The 26321-nt window shown below is 37.7% G+C and overlaps 1 protein-coding gene across 3 annotated transcripts in view; it reads right to left on the bottom strand.

Moving 5' to 3' along the window:
- atrx (ATRX chromatin remodeler) overlaps positions 1–26321 on the bottom strand; it is a 352828-nt gene that overhangs the window by 126654 nt on the left and 199853 nt on the right. For all 3 annotated transcript variants that reach the window (XM_039765743.1, XM_039765744.1, XM_039765745.1), the window contains 4 exons: positions 21929–22126; positions 20354–20495; positions 8866–8975; positions 1315–1461 (listed from right to left, as the gene is read on the bottom strand). In XM_039765743.1, the coding sequence (XP_039621677.1) occupies positions 1315–1461; positions 8866–8975; positions 20354–20495; positions 21929–22126 (597 nt within the window). The remainder of the gene's footprint in view (positions 1–1314; positions 1462–8865; positions 8976–20353; positions 20496–21928; positions 22127–26321) is intronic.

Here is a 26321-nt window from a genome sequence, read left to right as displayed (position 1 = left end):
ATTCACATAATCCAGCAGCAGTATACAGATACAAAGAAACAATATTAAATTAAATAGTAATAAAAATGAAAAGAATTAAAATAAAATTAATGTTCGCATTTACTCCCCCGGGTGGAATTGAAGAGTCACATAGTGTGGGGGAGGAACGATCTCCTCACTCTGTCAGTGGAGCTAGAATTAATTAAATGGAATTAGTGGCTTAGTCTACATTAGTCTACAAGACCTAACATTTTTTGTTGCATAATATATTTACAGAGATCATTGAGACACAGAACACACATGAATCTTACAGTATATCAAATAATGATGTATGATTTCCTACATAATTCCTTACAAGTCTGCTATATAAAATCTTCAATGCAGACTTGAGGTGTAAGGGAGAGGATTTGGGCTGGCGGTGCTAAATACAGAATGTTAGTGTCAGGAGCAAACAGCTGGCTTAATGGTTTGGGCCTCAGTGGAAGTTCAGCGCTGCTGACATGTTTGCAGAACAAAGGCCATTATCAGGGGGCAGTTGCTGCACCGATAAGGACATATGATTTTCCTCACTTGTGTTTTGGAGAAAGTAGGCTTGTCAGTGAGAGGAAAATTTTCACAGGCTTTAGGAATTCTAATGTTAATCAATATGGATATAAACATGAAGTCTGTGCCTGAACATCACAAGAGCACTACAAACAAGCTTAGTTTCAAAAGTTGTTTGGAGAAAAGTGCAGTTCAGTAACCTAAACACTAAAATCATGATGTGCAATATTAGATAATATTATAAACATTAATTATATCTTATGGAGTTAGACAAAATAGCAAATATATTTTCATATAATGAAAGAAGTTAAACACAAATTTTACAAATATATGGTGTTGAACACCCTCTGGTAACATTTTTGAAAAAAAGACAAAAGACTGTTAGAATGAACAAAATAATGACTTTCAGGTTATATACAGTTCATGTATTTTCATAATAAATATAGTTTTCTTAGATCACACATCTGCAGTGAGCTGGCGCCCTGCCCGGGGTTTGTTTCCTGCCTTGCGCCCTGTGTTGGCTGGGATTGGCTCTAGCAGACCCCCGTGACCCTGTAGTTAGGATATAGCGGGTTGGATAATGGATGGATGGATGGATAGATCATACATTTAGCTGCAGCATTAAGATCAAAGTTCAATTTTAAACTTAATGTTTCAATAACTGTGCATGATGACCACTCTCCACTTTACAAAGTCTCCATAATTACATAAAACTTTAAGAATTACTCTTAATACATAAGCAGTAATACAATTATAAAGAACTTCCAATTGCATTTTTATCTTTATCCTTACCTCTAACATTTCTTCATCTTTCAAACCTTCCTGCCACTTCTCAAATTCATTCAACCAGTTAAGTGCTGTATTTAAAGGACACACCACCAGAGCGGTACTGAAATCTAGTTTTTCGCAGAGCAAAACTGTATGTAGAAAAGTTACTACCTAAAACAAAGAAATCCACAATAAGTATGGAAATGTAACACAGCAAAATAAATACTTTTTTTTAATTTTCCTCACAAAAAATAACTCCTAAAGTTTACAGAAAATAATTTTAACAGGTATATCTTAGTTAAACTTGACATTAAACTGTATATCTTTTTGAAAAGTTAAAATAAAAGATGATTAGCATACATCTATAAATCGATACACAGAAAAGAAAACAAGTACTGTACATTATTAGTTGGCTGGGAAGAAAATCAATTATATCAGAATTAACAAGACCTTTATCTCAAGTTATACCAGAACATGTCTGAACAGCAATCCAAAACAAACGTTTTCTTGAGAAAAACTGAAAATTTCCAGTGCTACATTTTAATGCATTTTATGTAAATAAATCAGGAGATAATAGGAGTGTATTCTTTGGGTTTTCCTTTGTTTATACTCTCTTTATGAAATATTTAATGAAAATGGATGAAAATCACAAACAAGTTATAGAGAAAAGGTGAAAGACAAAAACATTAAACTGATCTGAGCTGCTGAGTGTAGTATACAGCTGCGTATTATTTTACTTGTAGTGATTTAAATAACAGGTTGTGATAAGCTATGAACAAAGACTCTAAAAATTGCTATCATGTGTGAATTAATTAAAGATAAACTGCAAACTATGGACTATAAGGAAGTATCTGTAATAGCTTAGAATATGTCTGTTTATTATAATTAAATTTAATTCACAATGTTAATTGTGCTAATTTCTTGAGTGGCAGATACACTAATCTCACACCTGACTTCTGCGCATAATAGTGTTTATAAGAGCAAAGCATCTCAGTACAGCTGAAGTCATGCGGTTCAGAAACATTTAATCAAATGCAGTTTTCTGAAGCATGGTGGTGTTACATCTCTTTATGATACTTCGTTATTTACTGATGTTACACTTAAGTGCATCACAAAGTAAACTGTTTTCTCAGAAAGGAACAAGACTTACGGTGTACAGTGTGAAACAAGTAAAGGTGATACATAATAAGTATATCCTGGTTCTAGTCTATATGTTTAGCTGTCATGATGGAAAATCCAGTTTTGCAAAAATAATGTGTATAGAAAAGAATAATGTAATGGTATTTAACAACAAGAGTTGTGAATAATTTGATCTCTTTCATAACAATTTCACTAAACTAAAGTCCAATTAATATAACTGGATCCAAAACCTAGTGATTTTGTTGTATTGTTTGATGTGTATTTATTTGGATTTAAAGATTCTTCTGGCTATCTATGCCTATGAGTAAACTGCAATATCATTCAGTTATTTATCTTTATTTTTTACTTCTGACTAGAACATGTACACATATGGCATTAGAAGCTCACTAAGACAGAATATGCTCAGTTGACTTTATACAAAATCTGGTGTTGTATTTGGCTAAAAGGATGCTGTGTCCCAAAAAAACTTAAAACCCATTTTGAAAGAATCATGAAAAAACTTAATACACTTTTTTTTTTTATTTCTTAATCATAGTGTAACCACATTGCATACATATAATATACATTTCTCTTAGATAACTGCAAGTTGTACTCCAAATTGTGCTTTTGAAATATTTGATATTTACAATACTACAGTAATATAAATAGCTAAAGTTTCAGATAGACTGATGTCATTTTTATGAATTGAAGACAAGACTTTGGATCCATGAATGAGTGGGAGAGGTGGGTCTTCAATTCAAAAAAACAGAATTATGGGAATCACTTGTTTACATTATACACTGATTAGTATTATTAATATTTTACCAAAAAAACACACACATCTGAATGTTTTCAGCATTCAAATAGATTGCCAACATGTGGATTATGGAACAGAAGTAATGTAATGATTTTTTAATGGGTCTTCATTAAATTATATAGTTATTTCTAGTTCAGTATGAAACATTTTTTTTTTTTTTTTTACCATGGACGTTTTTCATGTCATTTGCCCGACAAAATGGATCTCCATTAAATTCCATTACATTAAACTGTTTTTTTCTAGTTCAGTATGAAAATATTAAATGCTTTTCTCAGCCATCAATACAAACTACATGAAGCTGTCATTTCAAAAAATATTAAAGGTAACTGCCAGGAATTGAGGAAGTCAAATATACATTTGTTCATTGCTTTACTATGGTAATGCAGAAAATAGCCGTGTGTCATTTTAAAGAAAGTATATTTTAATTCATTAATTTTCCACTGCTTATCCAATGAGCAGTGAGGCCCTAACATAATTTTCCTCAGCCACACTCACCAAGTCATAACGTGGTATCCCAAGGAATTCTCAGAACATCTGGGATATATAATCATCCCAGCGAGCCCTGGGTCTTATCCGTGATACCGTCCCAGTTAGCTGTGCCAGTAAAACCTCCACTGGGAGGAGAGTGCCTGAACCATCTCAGTTGGCTCCTCTCAATGCAGAGGATCAGCAGCTCTATTCTGAGCCTCTCCTGAATATCTGTGCTTCTCTTATCTTTAAGGCAGAGCCCAGCCACATGGCTGAGAAAGCTCATGACCATAGACGAGGGCAGGGAAGCAGACTGACTGGTAAATCAACAGCCTTACCTTCTGGCTCAGGACCTTTGTTACCACTAAAGATTGGTATAGTGTCTGCAAAACTGCACTCGCCACCCCTGTTTGTCTGCAGATTTCACCATCCATTTACCTGTCACTTTTGAACAAGAACCCAAGGTACTTAAACTCCTCCACTTGAGGCAGCAACTCACATTCCACTTGGATAGGACAGTCCACTATGGCCTCAGATTTGGAGGCGCTGATCCTCATCTCTGTTAAAACTATGATTATACTGGGACTAAATAGTCCTTATTAAGGGCCACCAGACCCCATACTCTTCCCGTACCCTCCACAGAATCTCTCAAGGAACATGGTCATACGCCTTCGCTAATTAAAAAAAAACTCATGTAGACCAATTAAGCATACTCCCAAGCCCCCTTCCAAGATCCTTATGATGGTAAAGAACAGGTCCACCGCTCCAACGCCTATACAGAATTTACAATGCTCCTCCTGGATAGGACGTTCTATAACTAAGCAGAATCAATTTTCCAGTACTCTGGTACTAGCTTTTCCAGGGAGGCTGAGAAGTATGATTCCCCTACTTGGTTTAGCACACGCTCCTGTCTCCCTTTTTAAAAATAGCGTCCAGAGTCTTCAGCATTTCTGGACAGATAATCTTGCAATGGTGGAAATGCTCAACTACTTCAGTGACGTCCAGCAGGCAAATAGCCATTGACTGCCCAAATGGCATCTGGCTCTGCCTCCTCCAGAAAATGCATGTCCATTGAGTTCAGACTGATTGGCTGTATTATATGTCCTTTGAGTCTTTGAGTTGTTTCTGCTGCAGTATGCATCTGAAGATCCCCATGGGAATAATAATGTTAATCTAATCCTCAATCCAGGATAGTACTTCTCCACACTTGCCGAGAACAGACTGGGTAAAGCTCTGCCTTCCCCATCCAAGTCTTCTGATGGCTTGCCACAACCTTTTTGGGCCTGATCTAAAGTCGCTTTCCATGGTCTCTCCTAACTCAACCCATACCTGGGTTTATGCTTCCCTGACTGCTAGGGTCGCAGCCCTATTGGCCTGTCCATAGCCCTCTGTTGCTTCGAGAGTCTCCTGTGCTAAACATATATGGAAGGCCCCCTTTCTCCAACCCTATGGCACTCCTCAACTCTCGTGTCCACCATTAGGTCCTTGGATTGCAACCTCAAGAGACACCTATGGCCTTCAGTCTGATGCTCTTAGCATGTGCTTCCACAATAGAGGCTTTGGACAAGGCCCTTTTGGACCGAATGTCCTCAGCTTCCCCTGGGCATACAGGAAAAGCTCTTTCAGAGACTGGAGCCAAAAGTCTTATTGACAGGGGCCTCCACAAGAAATTCCAACTTCACACTTACTACTCACTTGGGCTTTCCATGTCTGTCCAGGATGACAGCTCTGCCCTCCTCTTCACCCATGTGAGCAGACCATATAGCCACTAATCTGATTATACAATGGTTTTTGTTATGGACAAACAATGCCTAGCATGGAAGTCCAATAAAAGAAACACAGCTCAGGTTTAGATAAAGGATGCCGTTCCTTCAAATCACGCCTCTCCAGGTGTCTCCACGAGGGTGTTGAAGTTGCCCAGAAGAACCATGGAGTCCCCAGCTAGGACCCTTTTATGAATCCTCTCCAGGCAGTCCGAGAAGGGCTGACATTTCAAACTGGCATTTGGTGCATAAGCACATATTGCAGTCAGAGTCCTCCGCTTTACAACCTTCTGCCACACAGAGGCAGCCCTTTTGTTCTCCAAGACAAACTCCAGTAAGGAATTGATCAGGCTGTGGATCAAAGAGAAGCCAACTCCCACCCAACGCCTTTAACTCAAGCAAGTCTAGAATAAAAGAGAGTACAGTGTCTTCCAAGAGTTTTGGTTCCAAAACCAAGTGTGCAGATGTACATGAGCCCAACTATATCTAGCTGGAAATGCTCAGACTCACCCACTAACTCCAGCTCATTGCCTCCAACAGAGGTGACATTTCATGTCCCAAGAGTCAGTTAATGTGTCTGGGCTTCAGTCCAACAAGTCTTCTACTTTCAACTACCACCCAGAGGCCACAGGAGGGAAGCCTTATGTCACAATTTCAGGCTGTGTGAGACAGGGCCCCATGGCATGCCTAGCTGTCAGGGACTCCTCCAGGTCTGGTTCTAGGAGGAGGTCTGGTAGAGAGTATACCCAAGCAAGAGAGAGTGGTAATTGTAACAGATTTCAATGGAAATGTTGGTGAAGGAAATAGAGGGGATTAAGGAGGTGACGGTTAGGTATGGTGTCAAGGAGAGGAATGAAGACGGTCAGATGATAGTGGATTTTGCAAAAAGGACAGACTGTTGTGAATACATATTTAAAAAGTGAGAGAAAAACAGGGTGATGTACAAGAGTGGAAAAAGATGCACACAGGTGGATTATATTCTATGCAGAAAGGTCTGGCTGAAGGAGACTGGAAAATGCAGTTAGGCAGTAGAGGATGGCGGTTTGTAGGATGACGTCAGAGATCACGAACAGGAGGAGAGTGAGGGCCGTGCCAAGGCCAAATGGTGGAAACTGAAAAAAAGAAGACAGTGGAGTGGAGTTGAGTGAGAAGGGTTGAAAGGCACTAAATGGCAGTGAAGAGTTACCAGATAGCTGGGCAACTACAGCAGAAGTGGGAAGGGAGACAGCTAGAAGGGTGCTTGGTGTGACATCTACACAGAGGAAGGAGGACAAAGAAACCACAGTGGAAGCATGGAGGTGTTAAGGAAAGACGACAGTGAAGTTTTTAACCAGATTTTTTATGCAATGTTGGAAAGTAAAAGGATACCTGAAGAGTGGAGATGTGTACTGATACAGATTTTTATGAACAAGGATGACTTGTAGAACTGTAATAACAACAGAGGGATACAATTTATCAGCCTCTGCATTATGTTATTGGAAAGAGAAGTAGAAGTTAGGTTAAGAAAGTAGATGATGATGATGAGCAAGCAGCAGTATGGTTTCATGCTGGGAAAGAGCACTACAGATGCAATGTTTGCTCTAAGGGTGTTGATAGAGAAGTATAGACAAGGCCAAAAGGAGTTGCATTGTGTCTTTGTAGACCTAGAGAAAGCATATGGCAGGGTGACTAGAGAGGAGTTGTGGTATTGTATGAGGAAGAGTGGTACAGGATATGTACGAGGGAAGTGTGACAGTGGTGAGGTCTGCAGTAGGAGTGACGGAATGCGTTTAAGCTGGAGTTGGGAATACATTCTTATTTGCAATGGTGATGGACAAGTTGACTGAGGAGATAATGGACAGAAGTCCCCATGGATCTATGATGTTTGTGGATGATAATGTGATCTGTAACAATATAGAAAGCAGGTTGAGGAGATGCTGGAGAGATCGAGATATGAAAGTCATGAATGACGGTCAGTAGGACCAAAACAGAACACGTGTGTGAATGAGGGGGAGGTCAGAGGAACGGTGAGGATGCAGGGAGTAGAGTTATAAAGGTGGATGAGTTTAAATACTTGGGATCAGCAGTAGAGAGTAACAGGGAGTGTGGAAGAGAGGAGAAAAAGAGAGTGCAAGCAGGATGGAGTGGGTGGAGAAGAGTGTCAGGAGTGATTTGTGATAGACAGGTACCAGCAAGAGTGAAAGGTAAGGTCTACAAGACAGTAACGACCAGCTATGTTATATAGTTTGGAGATGGTGGCACTGACAAAAAGACAGGTGACATAGCTGGAAGTGGCAGAGTTTAATATGTTAAGATTTGTATTGGGTGTGACAAGGATGTACAGGATTAGGAATGAGTACATTAGAGGGTCAGTTCAGGTTGGATGGCTTGGAGATAAAGCGACATTCCGTTGGTTTGGACATGTACAGAGGAGAGATACTGGGTATATTGGGAGAAGGATGTTAGGGATGGAGCTGCCAGGCAAGAGAAAAAGACGAAGACCTAAGAGGAGGTATAATGGATGTTGTGAGAGAGTACATACAGATGGTGTGTGTGATAGAGCAAGATGCAGAGCTCAGGAAGATAAAGCAAAATGCAGAAGACAGATGATCTGTTGTGGCGACCCCTAACAGGAGCAGCTGAAAGTAGTGGTAGTAGTAGTATAGGTTACTAAATTAGCCTATAGCACAAGACATCACCAGAGAAGATATAATATGTTTAGTTTCTTTGTCCATGTTACATACTATAACTGAGTATTTCTAGCACTGACACTCAAGAAATCTGAAATCCACTATAAAATGATAAAAAATATTAAGTGTTAAGAATTTACTGTAAGATTATTCTTATTAGGTGCAATGGATTGACACATTTCTGCTCATAGGAATAGGATTTCAGTTTATTCAAATCAAAGAGAGAATACTGCAATGCAATATTGTGAGCTAATACACTACAAAACATTAACATATGCACAATATTGCACTGACTTCCAAGTATTGTGATAATGTCCCTTAGAATTCCACTCCCCAGTCAAAATTCAACTTTGAAATATTTTTTTCAGAGCACGAGAGGCATCAGCATGTTGATGTTGTGGAAAAATGTAATTTATTATAGTAATGCCAAAAGACTGAATAAAACTGAAAAAAGAAGAGGGGTCTCTGATGGGCAGTGAACCTACCAAGAAAAGAAATGGAACAGCACAATGAAGTTTTAGGCTTTTTCAAAGTACTCTTCCTGGAGGTGAATGCACTTCTCCCTCCAGTGTTCCAACCTTCAAATGTCCTCAGAGAGGGAATAAAAAAAACTACTTAAGAAAAAAAGTTAATGTATATGAAATTACTCATTCATAGGTAGGCTTACTTCCCATCAGTCACCAATATTATAATATGAATAGTGAAAAGTTGGAAGAAACTGTAAAAATATTTAACTTACCTGCAGTGTCTTGCCTAGACCCATACAGTGTGCCAGAATACAACCTGAACCTTGGTACTGTTTGGTTTTCTGCACAGATTCACAGCAGCAATCCCACATAAATTGAACACCTGGGCAAAAAATATAGATTTTTAAAACCAAAAAGTAAACTTTCTGTAACAGAGTTTGAAGCAATAGAATCCAACTTTACCTTGTTGGTAGAAAAATGGATTATCTTCATGATGTCTGAACATAATGGTAATACAATAATGTGAAAATGTTTTCAGCACCTATCAGTTTATTCTTATGTCTTGCTTTAGTCAATTTACAGTTTCAGTGTGTTGTAAAGTCATACAATAAATGCACACAAACAAAAGTTGGCTAACATTGACAGGTCTTATATTATAAAAAGCATGACAAGACACTGGCTGGGGAAAAATAAACTCTGTGAGAGATTTATCATTCTAAGTACAAAAAATGGTATGGGTACTTAGGAAACTAGATGGATCAGATAAAATATAACTGCTGATGAGTGAACACAGTACCCTTATAATAGCGGAAAGGTATGGTGAAGAAAGTTAGGGGTCGATGGTGGTGCAGAATTTTAAAACAGAAACAGTGTGGCTCAGGTTTAGTAGGACAGGTGCGTGCTGCTACAAAGCTGTACAGCTGCAGTTAGGATGTGAGCTGATTGCTTATTAACGTACAGGGACAATCAGCTCAGCTGTTCCCCTCACTGACACTCCACAGGTCATAATCAAGTACCTACACCCACGAGAGGAAAAAAAGCACTATAAACAGGATAGAAAAGAGACTGAAGTAAAAGATAATGTGAGAAAGACAGGAGGTAAAAAGCAAGAGAATGCCAGATCATGGCAGAGCTAGTGCTGCAGAAAAGATTCAAGGCAGTCGTAAAAGCCCCAGACAGTGCAATCAAGGTATCACAGATAATTAAGGATATTAAAGCGGGACTTGGGATAAGCAATATAAGTATAAGCAACACAATAACATACAACAAAGAGGTATCATTCTTAATTGAAAATCATGTTCTTCTGTGGCACCAATACAGACATTAAAATTGAGGTAACATAAAAAAGTACTTCCAGTCTGAAAGTCTCACAGCAGAAACACAAATAAATAAATAAATAAATATTGTGGCAATGTGCTACTGGATTGCTAAGTTTCAATAGTGACAGTGAGACAAATGCAAAACCACAATGCAGAATTTAACACCGAGTTATAAAGAGAGAGAGGAGGTTTGGGGCACATGCTGATACAATGCATTGCCACACCCACCACAAGAAAAACCAACTCAGGATCCCAGATTAGGACCCGAGTGCAGTCATTCAATGGGTGACACCTCAGCACCACACTAGTTCAGATGGAATGGAACAGTGTGAGGATTTTTATGGTGGCTGGAGTGCCAATTCTGCCTCCAACCCCTAGGTTTTTCTCTGCAGGATGGGGGGCCTACATGCAGGGCTGGGTGCAGATAATGTCATACCCAGGACAGAGCAATTGCAGGTTAATGGCCCTGCTTAAGTGCCCAACAAAGTAGAGTCACTTTTGGCATTTTCCGGATTTGAACCAGCAACCTTCAGATTGTCAGTGCAGATCCCTAGCCTCAGAGCCACCACTCCGTCCCTCCGAGTTATAAAGCCCTGACAGAAACAAATAGACTGAAAATAAAAACCAAGGCTACATTTGTACCACTACATTTTCATTTAAAAACTGCATTGTTAACACTAGAATACCTGAAGGAAATGAAAATGCAGTATTTGTAATGCCAGGCCACCTTAAATTCCTTTGCAACTCTTTGTTTTGCAAATGTGTCAATCAGTACTGGCAGCAAGCAGTTTGCTATCACATCCACCACCAAGGCAACTGAAGTCAAGTCAGATGCAAAATTCTCAGAGCTGAAGTCTGTTTATCTGGGAGTAAGGTGTCAGGAATTGTACAGGGCAAATATATTGTTATTTGGAATACATACATTTCATGTGTGTTCCGTGTCTACAATGCAAATGCAATGCAAGAAATGTTGAACACACAACTAAAACAGAAACTTTTTTAATGTTAATTTTTTACATCTAAGATGTCCCATTTAAAGGTTTTTCAATGCTGTATATGTCCTAGTGTCTATATAAACAAAGAAAATTCCAGGTTCTGTATTAACATCTAGCCTGAAGAACAGGCCCAAGATGCCTCGAAAGCTTGCATATTGTAGTCTTTTTAATTAGCCAATAAAAGGTGTCACTTTGCTTGACTTAAGTAATAATTGAGAAACTGTTGACGTGAAGTGTATAATGTGTGAAGACTGAAGTCCAAAATATCAAATAAACACTTTCACAATAGGTATAACAAAATAAGTGTGTTTTTATTCAACAATATAATCAAAGAAAAAGAAATTGTTCAATTTACATGTTACTGAAATGAGTAAAAACTGAAGCCCAACTATCAATCAATACAAAGTAGACATGTCTGCTTAGCTGGTGCAGAGGTAAGGACTGCTGCCTCATAATCAATAGGTTGCAGGTTCAATCCCGGGTCCTCCTCATAGTTACTATTTTGAGTAGTGAGCTACTATTATATAATAAAAACATTAATTTGATTTAAGTCTAACAGCCGGTGTAAATTTATGGTACCAAGTTAGTGCTGAAGGCATAAAAGCAGACACAAAAATGCGGCTCAATAATTTCTTCTTGGTGTGATTGATAGATTGATAGATACTTTATTAATCCCAAAGGGAAATTCACATAATCCAGCAGCAGTATACTGATACAAAGAAACAATATTAAATTAAATAGTAATAAAAAAAAAAAAAAAAAAAAGAAAAAAAAATTAAAATAAAATTAATGTTAGCAATTACTCCCCCGGGTGGAATTGAAGAGTCGCATAGTGTGGGGGAGGAACGATCTCCTCAGTCTGTCAGTGAAGCAGGACAGTGACAAAAGTCTGTCACTGAAGCTACTCCTCTGTCTGGAGATGACACTGTTCAGTGGAAGCAGTGGATTATTCATGATTGACAGGAGTTTGCTTAGTGCCTGTTGCGCTGCCATAGATGTTAAACTGTCCAACTTTAATCCTACAATAGAGCCTGCCTTCTTAACAAGTTTGTCCAGGCGTGAGGCGTCTTTCATCTTTATGCTGCCACCCCAGCACACCACCGCGTAGAAGAGGGCACTCGCCACAACCGTCTGGTAGAACATCTGCAGCATCTTACTGCAGATGTTTAAGGATGCCAACCTTCTCAGAAAGTATAGTCTGCTCTGACCTTTCTTACATAGAGCATCAGTATTGGCAGTCCAGTCCAATTTGTCATCCAGCTGCACTCCCAGATATTTAAAGGTCTGCACCCTCTGCACACAGTCACCTCTGATGATCACAGGGTCCATGAGGGGCCTAGACCACCTAAAATCCACCACCAGCTCCTTGTTCTTGCTGTTGTTAAGGTGTAAGTGGTTTGAGTCACACCATTTAACAAAGTCTTTGATTATGTATATGTCTTATTTACCCATCTTATGATAAGTATTTGTCTTATTGAACAGACACCGCAGTGTCAATTGAAGATGTTACTTTTCCTCGCACATGGGCATTCATATCAACATATCATTTGAACTATTTTTTTAATTCCAGAATCCAAGAATAAACCTTGAATAAAAAAAATAGTTCAGATTCAGTTTTATTCATGAATCCAAGAATAAAACTGAATAAAAAAAATGGTTAAAATGACATGTTCATATGAATGTCTGTGTGCGAGGACAAGTAACATCTTTTACAAGAACAAATATTTACACAGGATGTTAGACTCACATCAAATGTATGTTTTTGTTATATGATAATAATTTTAATAATATTAATAATAACAGCTCACTACCTACAGTACTAAATACAGAGAAGATGCAGTATTTGAACCTCACCATTGCTAAAGAGTGGCTTATTCACTGTGCCATCTATACAGATCTGTTGTGGAGCAGCATTACAACTGTGACAACTGGTTGAAAATGAAAGGCGCAAACACACGTATGCAAACGTCTTACTTTGTACCGACTGATAGTTGGGCTTCAGCAACATGCAATTTGAGCAATTTCTTTTTCTTCGGTTTTATTCTTGAATAAAAGCATATTGTTTTGTTACACCTTTTGTGAAAGTGTTTCTTGAATATTTAGGCTCCACACATTCTATAATTCACATCAAAATTATGCTGCTATTACTATAACACATGAAAACTTTTTCTGTTTTAGCCATGTGTTCAGAATTTCTTGCCTCGAATGTCCTCTGTCATTCTGTATTTACACAGATTGTTGTGGACATGAAACACACATAAAATGTACATAATCAAATCATGACGTTTCATTACCTATATAATTCCTTACAAATGCATTTCCAGATAAACACTTCAACACAGACTTCAGCTGAGAGGATTGCAAGGCAATGCTTTCATCTAACTGAATGGGGGGTATAGCAGGCTGCATTCAATTAACACTAGAATCCCTGAAGCCTACGAAAAAAGTCATAATCCTGGGCCACCTTAAATTACTTCACACCTCTCCATCAGCGTCTTTGTTTTACAAATGTATCAATCAGCACAAGGAGGAAACAGCCTGCTATCCCATTCCCAACCCCATCCACCCCCCGCCCCCCAACGCAGCTGAAGTTCACCCAGCTGAAGTCAGCTTATCTGGTTGTGCGGTGCCTTGAATTGTATAGGATAAATACCTTGTTACTTGGAATACATGTATTTCTTGTGTGCTCTGTGTCTACATGGGTCAATGTAGGATGATAGGAAATGCGAGGCAAGAAATGTTGAACACATAACTAAAACAGAATTTATTTTCATGTTATAGTAAAAATTAGTGTGAAGAATGACATCCAAGTATCAAATAAACACTTTCACAAAAGGTATAACAAAACAAGTGCACCTTTATTCAAGAATATAACCGAATAAAAAAAGAAATAATTCCAAATACATGTTGCTGTCAGTATGTAAAAACTGAAATCCATTTATCAATAACGACTGCCTCTAAATCAAGAGGTTGAGGGTTCAATCACGGGTCTTCCCTGCATTTTCTGTTTTGAGTAGTGAGATGCTATTATTATTACTATTATATAATAAAAACATACATTTGATTTGAGTCTGTAACACCCATTGTAAATTCTTGCAACTTGTAAAGTTAGTGTTCTTTTATTATTTAGTTTTATTCTCTCAGTCATGTTCACGTGGAACAAAAAACTTCTGAGTGCAGTGTAGAGTAAAAACAACCATTTTGACTTATAGATGAAAGACTGATATAAAAATAACACTAATATTAACAATGAAACTACTGCAGCTTAAAAATTTGATCAAATGACCTACATCAAACAAAATAGTCAAAAAATATTAATGAAACTACATTTGTTGTGAATTTAAACATTTACTCAGACTTTTCAATTTCACTTACACATGCAAAATGGCACTTTTACAAACTGAATCGCTATTTAAACTTGATCTTCTATTACCTACAATAAATAAATACTATTCATTTTGGATTATTCTCTTGAATCCATTAATTTCCTAAACCAGCTCTGACTAATTCACAGATATAAAAATGTCGGGAACAAACAACAAATTATTCCTTGACTAGACATTAAGCCCGTTACAATAACGGGCGCTACAACAGTAGTGCATAAACATTAACAGGAACAGTCTATATTAAATAGCAAGGGACCTTGTATGTAGCTGTAATATGTGTCACTGTATTGTGTGCCTTTAAATTTCTCTCTCAGTAATACTGGTTTGTATTTCCGTAAAATGCCTGTAATTTTGTCTGACAGTAATACAGTGGAACCTCGGTTCATGACCAAATCGTGTTACAACCAGAGTTTTGGAACGAATTATGGTCGTAATTTCCCCCATAGGATTGTATGTAAATATACAGTGCATCCGGAAAGTATTCACATCGCATCACTTTAACCACATTTTGTTATGTTACAGCCTTATTCCAAAATGGATTAAATTCATTTTTTCCCTCAGAATTCTACACACAACACCCCATAATGACAATGTGAAAAAAGTTTACTGAGGTTTTTGCAAATTTATTAAAAATAAGAAAACTGAGAAATCACATGCACATAAGTATTCACAGCCTTTGATCAATACTTTGTCGATGCACCTTTGGCAGCAATTACAGCCTCAAGTCTTTTTGAATATGATGCCACAAGCTTGGCACACCTATTCTTGGCCAGTTTCGCCCATTCCTCTTTGCAGCACGTCTCAAGCTCCATCAGGTTGAATGGGAAGCGTCGGTGCAGAGCCATTTTAAGATCTCTCCAGAGATGTTCAATCGGATTCAAGTCTGGGTTCTGGCTGGGCCACTCAAGGACATTCACAGAGTTGTGCTGAAGTCACTCCTTTGATATCTTGGCTGTGTACTTAGGGTTGTTGTCCTGTTGCAAGATGAACCGTCGCCCCAGTCTGAGGTCAAGAGCGCTCTGGAGCAGGTTTTCATCCAGGATGTGTCTGTACATTGCTGCAGTCATCTTTCCCTTTATCCTGACTAGTTTCCCAGTTCATGCCGCTGAAAAACATCCCCATAGCATGATGCTGCCACCACCATGCTTCACTGTAGGGATGGTATTGGCCTGGTAATGAGCTGTGCCTGGTTTCCTCCAAACGTGATACCTGGCATTCACACCAAAGAGTTCAATCTTTGTCTCATCAGACCAGAGAATTTTGTTTCTCATGGTCTGAGAGTCCTTCAGATGCCTTTTGGCAAACTCCAGGCGGGCTGCCATGTCCCTTTTACTAAGGAGTGGCTTCCGTCTGGCCACTCCACCATACAGGCGTGATTGGTGGATTGCTGCAGAGATGGTTGTCCTTCTGGAGGGTTCTCCTCTCTCCACAGAGGATCTCTGGAACTCTGACAGAGTGACCATTGGGTTCTTGGTCACCTCCCTGACTAAGGCCCTTCTCCCCCGATCGCTCAGTTTAAATGGCCGACCAGCTCTAGGAAGAATCCTGGTGGTTTTGAACTTCTTTCATTTACGGATGATGAAGGGAGGCCACTGTGCTCATTGGGACCTTCAAAGCAGCAGAAATTTTTCGGTAACCTTCCCCAGATTTGTGCCTCGAGACAATCCTGTCTCGGAGGTCTACAGACAATTACTTTGACTTCATGCTTGGTTTGTGCTCTGACATGAACTGTCAACTGTGGGAGCTTAAATAGACAGGTGTGCGCCTTTCCAAACCATGTCCAATCAACTGAATTTACCACAGGTGGACTCCAATTAACACTAGAATTACCAGAGCCTATGAAAAAACTGTAATTCCGTCCCACCTTAAATTGCTTCTTAAATCCCTTCACACCTCTCCGCCAGTGCCCTTTGTCTTCTAAATGTGCTGATAAAGAGAAGCTAGGAGCAGCCGGCTATTCCATCCCCCCACCAATTTAGAACGTGCACGAACTTCTCTCAGCTCATGCCTTGATTGAGTATCTGGGAGTGAAGTGGAGTTTTAGAGTGGAAATAATAGATCGCTATTTGGAACACACGCATTTCATGTCTGTTCCGTTTCTACAGTAATCTGTGTAAACACATTGTTAAAACAGAAACGTTTTTTATATTCTAGTAGTAGATGACAAAATGTAGGCATAAACTATATAATGTATGAAGCCTGAAGTCCAAATAGCAAAGAAACATTTTCACAAGAATAACACAACAATTGCGCTTTTATTCAAAAATATAACTGCAGAAACAAAAAGCCACCTTAACATGCGACATTGACAGCCGTTTATTGTAACTTTCTCCGTGGTTCAATAGAATCAGTTCCCGCTCGGGAATCAAAAGGTCACGAGTTCGATCCTGTGCCACTCCGTTTTAAGAAGTAAACTGCTCTTAGTCTTACTATGTTAGAATAAAAGCATACATTTGATTTCAGTCTGTAACAGCCGGTGCAATTTATGATCCTTGTAAAGGTTAGCTTTTTTTTTTAATTCACTTTTCATTCTCTCAGTCGCGTTCAGAATCAATCCATACAACCCCATCTGACACGGCTGTTTTCACTAAAGACGCGCTATAGCTCTATAGTGTACCACGATGCATACTAACGCAACCCCCCCCCAACCAACCGGGTTCTGACACACAAACGCTGGCGAAGCTGCCTTCTTCGTATCTCACCGTCACTTGATTTTCTTTTTATTCAGTTTTATTGAGTGTTCCTGCCAGTCCCCACATGTTGCTGTATGCTGTTTCTTTTGTACTCCAGGACATGCAGAGGAAAGAATGGTAAAGAGCAGTAACTTCGCCGCTATATGCAATAATCAGACACTCCCCATCTGCCCGTGTCGTTCAAACACAGGAACATATATTGGTGTAAAAGTATAACAAAAGTGCACTTTTATTCAAGTGCACTTTTTCAATCGCCTTTTCCTGTAAGAAGCAATGCACACACTTCTCTCTATGCTGTGGTTTCTATTACACACCTGAAAGAAAGAGACAATATGTATGAAAATATCATTGCACTAATGCAATATTATTTGAAAACGAACAGCGTCAGATCGGGTGTGAATTTATGCAGGAACTGGAAATTCTCTGATGCGGGACCTTCCCCAGGGAAGAAAGTACAGTGTCAGGTGCTCATTCAGTGTAATAGGAACCATAGCACAGAGAGTTGTGTGCACGGCAAAAAGTACACGTGTCGTAAATGTAGGAAGGACAGTCCTTGGGTGTGTGGGAACTGTTAATATTTGAATGTGATGATTTTATATAGCACGGAATGAAAATCAGCACTTCTTAGCATTGCACCATGCAAGCTGTCGTATCAATCGCCTACTGTAACTTGCTTTCTTTTTTCTTCGGTTATACAGGTAGTCATGAATAAAAGTGCACTTGTTTTGTTTGCGAAATGAAGTGTCTGCGTGCACTTTTCGTGGCATTACACGTGTATTTTTTGAGCATGCCCGTTTGAGCATGCTCAAACACAGGAACATAAGTTGGTGTAAAAGTATAACAAAACAACGGGCAGATGGGGAGTGTCTGATGATTGCATATAGCGCTGAAGGTACTGCTCTTTACCACTCTCTCCTCTTCATGTCCTGAAGTACAAAAGAAACAGCATACAGCAACATGCGGGGACTGGCAGGAACACTCAATAAAACTGAATAAAAAGAAAATCAAGTGACGGTGAGATACGAAGAAGGCAGCTTCGCCAGCGTTTTTGTGTCAGAACCTGGTTGGGGGGGTAGGAGTTGCGAGGGGTGTTAGTATGCATCGTGGTATACTGCAGAGCTATAGCACATCTTTAGTAAAAACAGCCGTGTCAGATGGGGTTGTATGGTTTGATTCTGAACGCGACTGAGAGAATGAAAAGTGAATAAAAAAAAAAAGCTAACCTTTACAAGGATCATAAATTGCACCGGCTGTTACAGACTGAAATCAAATGTATGCTTTTATTCTAAAATAGTAAGACTAAGAGCAGTTTACTTCTCAAAACAGAGTGGTGCAGGATTGAACTCGCGACCTTTTGATTCCAAGGCGAGAACTGATTCCATTGCACCACGGAAGCAGTTATAATAGACTGCTGTCAATTTCGCATGTTAAAGCGGCTTTTTTGTTTCTGCAGTTATATTTTTGAATAAAAGCGCAATTGTTGTTATATTTGAACCTTTTATGAAAATGTTTCTTTGCTATTTGGACTTCAGGCTTCATACATTATATAGTTTATGCCTACATTTTGTCATCTACTAATAGAATATAAAAAACGTTTCTGTTTTAACAATGTGTTGACACAGATTACTGTAGAAACGGAACAAACATGAAATGCGTGTGTTCCAAATAACGATCTATTATTTCCACTCTAAAACTCCACTTCACTCCCAGATACTCAATCAAGGCATGAGCTGGGAGAAGTTCGTGCACGTTCTAAATTGGTGGGGGGATGGAATAGCCGGCTGCTCCTAGCTTCTCTTTATCAGCACATTTAGAAGACAAAGGCTGGCGGAGAGGTGTGAAGGGATTTAAGAAGCGATTTAAGGTGGGACGGAATTACAAGTTTTTTTGTAGGCTCTGGTAATTCTAGTGTTAAGCTGCAGAAACATCTCAAGGATGATCAGGGGAAACAGGAAGCATCTGAGCTCAATTTTGAGCTTCATGGCAAAGGCTGTGAATACTTATGTACATGTGCTTTCTCAATTTTTTTATTTTTAATAAATTTGCAAAAACCTCAAGTAAACTTCTTTCACTTTGTCATTATGGGGTGTTGTGTGTATAATTCTGAGGAAAAAAATGAATTTAATCCATTTTGGAATAAGGCTGTAACATAACAAAATGTGGAAAAAGTGATGCGCTGTGAATACTTTCCGGATGCACTGTAATTAATCTGTTCCAGACCATATGAACTGTAGGTAAATATATATATTTTTAAAGTTTTTAAGCACAAATATAGTTAATAATACTATTGAATGCACAGTGTAATAGTAAACTAAATGTAAAAACATTGAACAACACTAAGAAAACCTTGAACAACAGAGAAAACTAAAACTGCAAGAGTTCGTGCTATAGCCTTACGACCCGCTCGCTAAAAAAACTATTTTTTTTTAATGAGTTTTAAGCACAGGAAAAAAAATGAACATTTGTAAAATCCATAATTTAATAAACAACCAAGAAAAGTAACATTGCAAAAATGCACGTGTGTGCCTGTGTGTGTCTCTCTCTCGCGGGCCTGCATGTGTGTGTGTGTGTGTCTCTCTCTTAAGCGCGCTGCGTCTGTCTCACACGTGTGTGTGTGTGTCTGTCTGGCACATGCGCCTGTGTGTGTGTCTCTCTATGTCTGTCTGTCTGGCACGCCTGCAGCCACTACTCAGGGCGCCAGTGTCGGGGGGAGGTGGACGAAGTTGCCCTGGGAGGACTGGAGGAAAGAAGAGTGTGATTTGCTTTACTTTTGTGTTTGGGACTGTGTGCTGCCGGTGGGACACGGGGAAGACATGCGCCCACAGGTAAAGAAGAAAATTAAGAATTTTTGTTTATTTTGCCCATGCCTCTGGTGTCAGTCTGTGTCGGGTTGGCGCCAATATAGCGCCTTTATCACAACCCTTTCACAAAAGGTATAAGTATACAAAAAAAGTGTGCTTTTATTCAAGAATATAACTGCAGAAAAAGAACCTGCGTTAGGGTGCGACATTGACATGTTTTTAACCCGACTGTTTTGGTGGCGTAACAATAAGAGCTGCTGACTGGTAGTCAAAGGGTCACGAGTTCAATCACACACGACTCTGTTTTGAAAAGTGAACTGCTCTTATTCTTACTATTTTAGAATAAAAACATACATTTGATTTGAGTCTATAACAGCCAGTGTAAATATATGGTACTTATAAAGGTTAGCGTTGTTTTATTCTCCCAGTTACGTTCCCATTCCATCCTTATGTTTTCACATAAAGACTCTCTATAGCAGAGGTGAACTCAGATGATGACGAGGGTTCTACATCGGAGAAAGAATGTACATCACACTAATGATTAACACTTAAATATGCAAACATACCATCAACTTGATGTGGCTTCAGTTTTGTTACCATATTCCTGTGAACCTGCACAAGAGGGTCCTTGGTTTTCTCATCTTCATCTAATACAAGCTTGGTAGTAATAGGGCACTGGACTTGGGATGCTTCTTCAACTACAATTACCTAAAAATAAACAAATATAAATTTTTTTCTTGAGATACAGTAAAAACCAAAATGAAAGGCTTAGTAAGTCTCTGACACTTTGAAATTTTCATTTCTCAATTTGTAATTTTCAAAACAGTCATTTCTATTCTATACTGGTACAATATTATACAAAGGCATGTTTCTAGTAATTTGACCACTTGCTTGCCAAGATTTTAGTACAGTGCTGCCATTTTTCCCTTTAGCTGATTTCTTAAAAGTTTTATCTAGTACCGGGTATTATGTCTTTAACTTCCAAAACAGCATGAAACCTTAGAGGTTAGAAACACTCCGTAGACGTTTTGGTGTATATTGACCTGGAAGCCTCAGGTAGATTTTTTTGGCCTCACATTTTCACTCCAAAAAAAAAAAAAGATAATTTAATGGAGTGAGACCAGAAAACAATACAGTCCACTGTAGTAGTTATATTAATTATATATATAAAAAAAAAAAAAGTTACAGTCTTGTTTATTAAACCAGCCTCAGAGGATGTTCTTGCCATGGCACACTATCCTTCTGGAGGTAATTAATTTAAAAAAAGAGCTGCTTGTGGCCATAATGGGATGTGCATTGTTTACAAAAATGCTTCAGTATGCTGCAGAATAAAATTACTCTAAAATGGAACTGAAAGACTTAATGTGCAACAAACCATTATCCACACTATTACCAAACTGTATTGTTGACACAATGCAACATACATCTGCTAATATTTACAATACATAAAATTTTAACTGTACCATCTGTATGCTGCAGCAGAAATCAGTAAGATAGAACAAATCAGCCTTGTCTCCACTAACTTAACAAGAAGCTTTTTCCACAGAACTTTTGATCATGGGAGAATTTTGTTTAATCACATAATTCTCTGTGAATTCTAAATTCTATATGAAGGCGACAGTTTTTGAGGTGCTGAACTACAGCTGGCAGCATCAATTATACTATGGTCAAATTCACTTATATCACAAGTACTGATCATTCTAATGTTTGCTCAAGCACCTACTAAACATCTTGGTCATGTCTGCAAGCTATATATACTGGGTTGCAGCAACATGATTAGATGTTGTCAGGAATATTCTATTTGCACTAATCAACAACTGCATCCAATAAAGCACCCAGCGAGTGCATAAAATTTATACAAGATGACTATATATAATTTAAACAATCACGCAGTTGAACATTTACAGCAATTTACTCAAAATGAACTAAATGACACCTCTTTTCTGTAAATTGCAAGGTGAGGTATACCTTATGCTCAATTAAAAACATTTTATTGAGGTGAGTATTTATTTGAAAATTTAAATTACCACAGAAAAATTAAGTGTTAGTACAAATAAATAACAAATAAAAAATAATCAATGAAAATAATCCAAATCTCTTTCTAAAATATCATCAAAATATTAAGAGACGTCACACTATACCTCTCGCAACTTCTCTCTTAATTGCTCACGTTCCGCAATACGTTTTCTCCTTTCTTCTTCTTCCTTAAGAGCATTTTGTGTTTCAGACCTTAGTTTGTCCACTTTAAGAATTTTACGAATTTTCTTGCGACCCTTTCCAGGAGACTTTGAATCATCTTCCTCTTCATCACCACCTTCATTCTCCTCCTCTGAATTACTCTACACAGAATAAGAAAACTACCACATCAGACTTGATAATAAATAAATTGAATACTCTTAAGGTTTATTATAAATCACAAAAGTTAAAATAGTTAAAAAAGATGTATATTCAAGAAAAAAGCAGCTTTACTATGAACGGTAATTGTACATAAGACTATATTTCACATTTTTCATACTAGGTATTAAACTGTGCATTAGCTATAGTATGGTGATAATTGCAAGGGTTTAGTCAAATAGAAATAAAAAATGATGACTTATAAGAAAGAGACTAAATCGGTGATGGCGAACCTATGACACATGTGTCAAAGGTGACATGCCAGAGTTCACCAAGACCCGAGTTACTAAAGAAGGTTAACAAACAAAAATATTAAGAAATGTGAGACCCTGCACAACCCAGAGCTTAAAATGGATTCTCACCATCCATATTAACACAACACTTTCATCACGGCAGCTGTACAATTAAGTTGACTTCTAACAGCTGTACCGGAAGCTCATTTTAATAGTGCAAGTGCGAAAATAAGCCCACAATCAGTCTTTTTGTAAGAGATAAGGGTATTCCCATAATGTTTTCTTTCTGTTAGGTTCAGAGCTTCCATAAACAACACTGCTGCAGAAGTAAGAACATTATTAACCTTAAAGCCAACTTCGGTATACTGTCTCTATAAAGAGTCTGCAAAGTGAACTGCTGACGTCTCCTCTGCATGGTTATAGTTCTGCAAAGGGCAAGTAGTCTTCATTTCTAAAATCTAAATCACACATTTAGTCAAACAATGACCTGAACAGTATTTAGGAATAAAAAATGACTTACTAAAACATATATGTATGTTAACATAAAAAGGTTTTCCGATCAACTACAACAACAGATCTGACAAAAAAGTTAAGTGGTGTAAAAAAAAAAACCCCAAACAACTGCAGTATTTTAACTGCAAATTCCTTTGCCAGCACAAGAGCCTTAACAGAAATTATACATTTAAACTAATATAAAGTAAATCATTATGGATTAACAGCGATGTCAAATTAATTTTTTGTGTGACTTTTGAGATTATTTAGGACAACTGTTATTAAAAATAATGGATAAATAGGACTGAATACATTTTTGAGGAAGAAAATTCAAGCTTCACTCTTTATTTAGGTACATTCACAGCGAACAGCTTAATATTTGTAATCTCTCAACAGTCATTCACATTATCTTTCACATAATTATGTGGTGATGTCAGGGACTATCCTGATATGGTAGTGCAGGAACCAACCATAGATAAGTTGTCAGCCCATCAAAGGGCCAACTTACAAAGATACCCACACTCACACTAGGCCAATTTGTAACTGCCTATTAACCTAGACTGCTACTTTCAAGATAACTTAAAAGTCCTTCCAAAATATTGTGCTTTTGCTTTGTGTTTCACACGAAAAGCTCAAATATAGACTATGAACAAACTACAAAGGGAAGACATGCACAGACAATTATAGACAATAAAATTAAACTAAATAATAAAGTTTTCAGTTTCTGACTAACTACAATATATGCCGAACACCTAGTGATGGGGACAAAAAACACTTTCTCCAGCTAACTCACTGGAGGAGGCACTGGAATATAAAAACTATTTACAGATTTCAGTCTTAATGAACTTCCTCTTAATCACCAAGATTGCCATCAAGTGACTTATTAACTACATAACTTGTGGTGAAGGAGACAATGTAACTGGAATTGTGCCATGGCTACCTCAAACATATGAAGTACCTTAAATAAACAAACTGACTTAATATAGTTCACAAACTTCAATGAAATCAAAGTATAAAGATTATCGTTGGAACATTTAGTCATGATTCCTGTTTACTGTGTACTCTGCAATGTATGTAAAGAAAGCAATATCACCATCTGACCAATGCATGACATCAGAGTTTTTCCAGTGAAAGACCACCTATGGAGAATTTTTTTAGCATGCCTAGAGTGAATGTAAAGTGTCATTAACACTAAAATCCCTGTAGCCTACGAAAACAGTTGTAATGCTGGGCACCTTAAATTCCTTCACACCTCTTAATCAGCATCTTTGTTTTGCAAATGTATTGAACAGCACAAGCAGCAAGCAGTCGGCTATCCCATCCCATATCAACAGCTGAAGATGAACACAAAGTTCTAAGAAATTCAAGTCTCTTTTTCTGGATGTCAGATGCCTGGAGGTGTGTAGGGTAAATAAAATATTGTTATTTGGAATACATACATTTCATGTGTGTTCTGTGTCTATAACGGAATGTAGGATGACAGGAAATGTGAGCAGAGCTAGCCACATGCTTAAAGAGAAGCAACATTTATTAGACTTGGTATCACACAAATTTGTGATTGATGTGGTCATGCAATGGAGTTGCTAGAAAGATTTTTGGTAAAACAGCCATCCATGGCAGCAGCTCTGATTTCACCCAAAGTGCATAGGAATAAAATTAATTATTTAAGGAGCAGTATTTTATTATTTTGTAGATGATGTATTAAAACAAGGACCCCATACCCCAAACACATATTACAGTATGTGACCCTAATGTGGTGATACATATGTTTGTTAAATCATGGTGAATTTTGAAGGAGTGCAGTGCTGTGAATAAGTTTTTTTTTCCTCTCAGAGTAATGATATTTTGTTACACATTTGCAAATACTGATATTAACAGTTCATTACTAATCAGGTATTGCTTCTTAAAAGTCATTCTGTGCTTATGCATACATGAAATCTCTTATGTACATGACCTTCAAATAAAGTGTTACTGAAAATCGTCATTGGTAATTTAAGCAATAACAGGCAAAATATTGTCTGAAAATGCATTCAAATGGGACTATAATGGAGCACATAATGCTTGTGAATTGCTTCATCATTTGTACATCATTTTTGTTTTAGTTCGTGTCATTTTATCTCTTAGCAGCAATTATATGACAGTTTTCTTGGTGCTGGAGGGATTACACCTGTACAACAGATCAGCCCCATGGTCCTGCCAAAGTGGGTGATGCCATCCCATCTCCCCCAAAAGTTCAAAAGTGTCCTCTGCACTGGAGGATCTCCTTAGGACAGCCTATGCACCAGAGCCAGTTGGCCCTTTTTGTCCCGACAAGCAAAGCATTATCTTTGTGTACCTGTGACCAGTGTCCTTACTGAGAGGGTTTTTTCTTTAGCTGGTGATGTTTGTTACTACACTCCTTGCCAGAACACGCAGAACAGCTACTTTTCTTGCGCAAAAATGTTAAGACTGTTTTAAGACATGAACAATGCAATTTATAACAATGGGTTTATCATTTGAAGAACTTTTATGTTTTTGAAATTTTTTTCTGATCCCATGCTGTAAAACATTTAATTCAGTTAAATAAAATAGCTAATGTCAATTGAGAGCACTTATCCAGTATTAAGCATCATTATTACTTTTTTAATGCATCACATTTATGTTCTCTATGCCTAGTTAAGTAATCTCTATTAAAAAAAAAAAAAAAATCCAGCACTTCAAATATAATATAGCACGTTAATTGAATTAAGATAAAATCAGTATCAAATTGAATCAGATCAGTGCTAATACCCAGCCCTAGTATACAGTTTAACAACAGTTGTTACACAATTAAGAAAGCAAACTGCACTAAAAAACAGATTCTAAAGAAACAAAATGAAAAACACTTGAGCTAAAAAATAAACACAAAGGCAAAATGCAAATTACAGCGTATTTCTAAGAACAGAACAGCAGTATTAAAAAACTGGACTATCAAAAAAGAAGATTAATTAGAAGCACTTAAAGGGCAGACTCTTGTGAAATAATAATGGTGAACAGTAGAAGCTATTTTTCTACCAGATTTACTTGCATGATTATTAGCAAGCAAAGGCTTATACAAAAGCAAAAAAAAAAAAAAAAATGGGAAAAATTAATACAGGAACAATATTGAATGACACAATAAAGGTATACATATTGAAATAACAGGCGTTTAATTGAAATTTAAGACAAATGTAAAGTAGGGTTTAACAAGTATAAAAATCTCCGACCACCTTGCCCTTTAAGAAATTGATTGAGCATTTCTGTTCTAATTTTAGTTGAAGCAATTTTTAAAGAATAAATAAAATTATACATTTGGCAATGAGATGATCTGCTAAAAATAAAGTCTGATTTTCAACAAGACCATTTAGTATGCACTCCTAAATATGAGCAGAAATGAGAACTTCAATTATATGAAGTG

Source organism: Polypterus senegalus, chromosome 10 (assembly GCF_016835505.1).
Source record: "Polypterus senegalus isolate Bchr_013 chromosome 10, ASM1683550v1, whole genome shotgun sequence".
NCBI lineage: Eukaryota > Metazoa > Chordata > Cladistia > Polypteriformes > Polypteridae > Polypterus > Polypterus senegalus.
The sequence above is the reverse complement of the archived record's forward strand: the minus strand, read 5'-3'. Positions and strand labels throughout refer to the sequence as shown.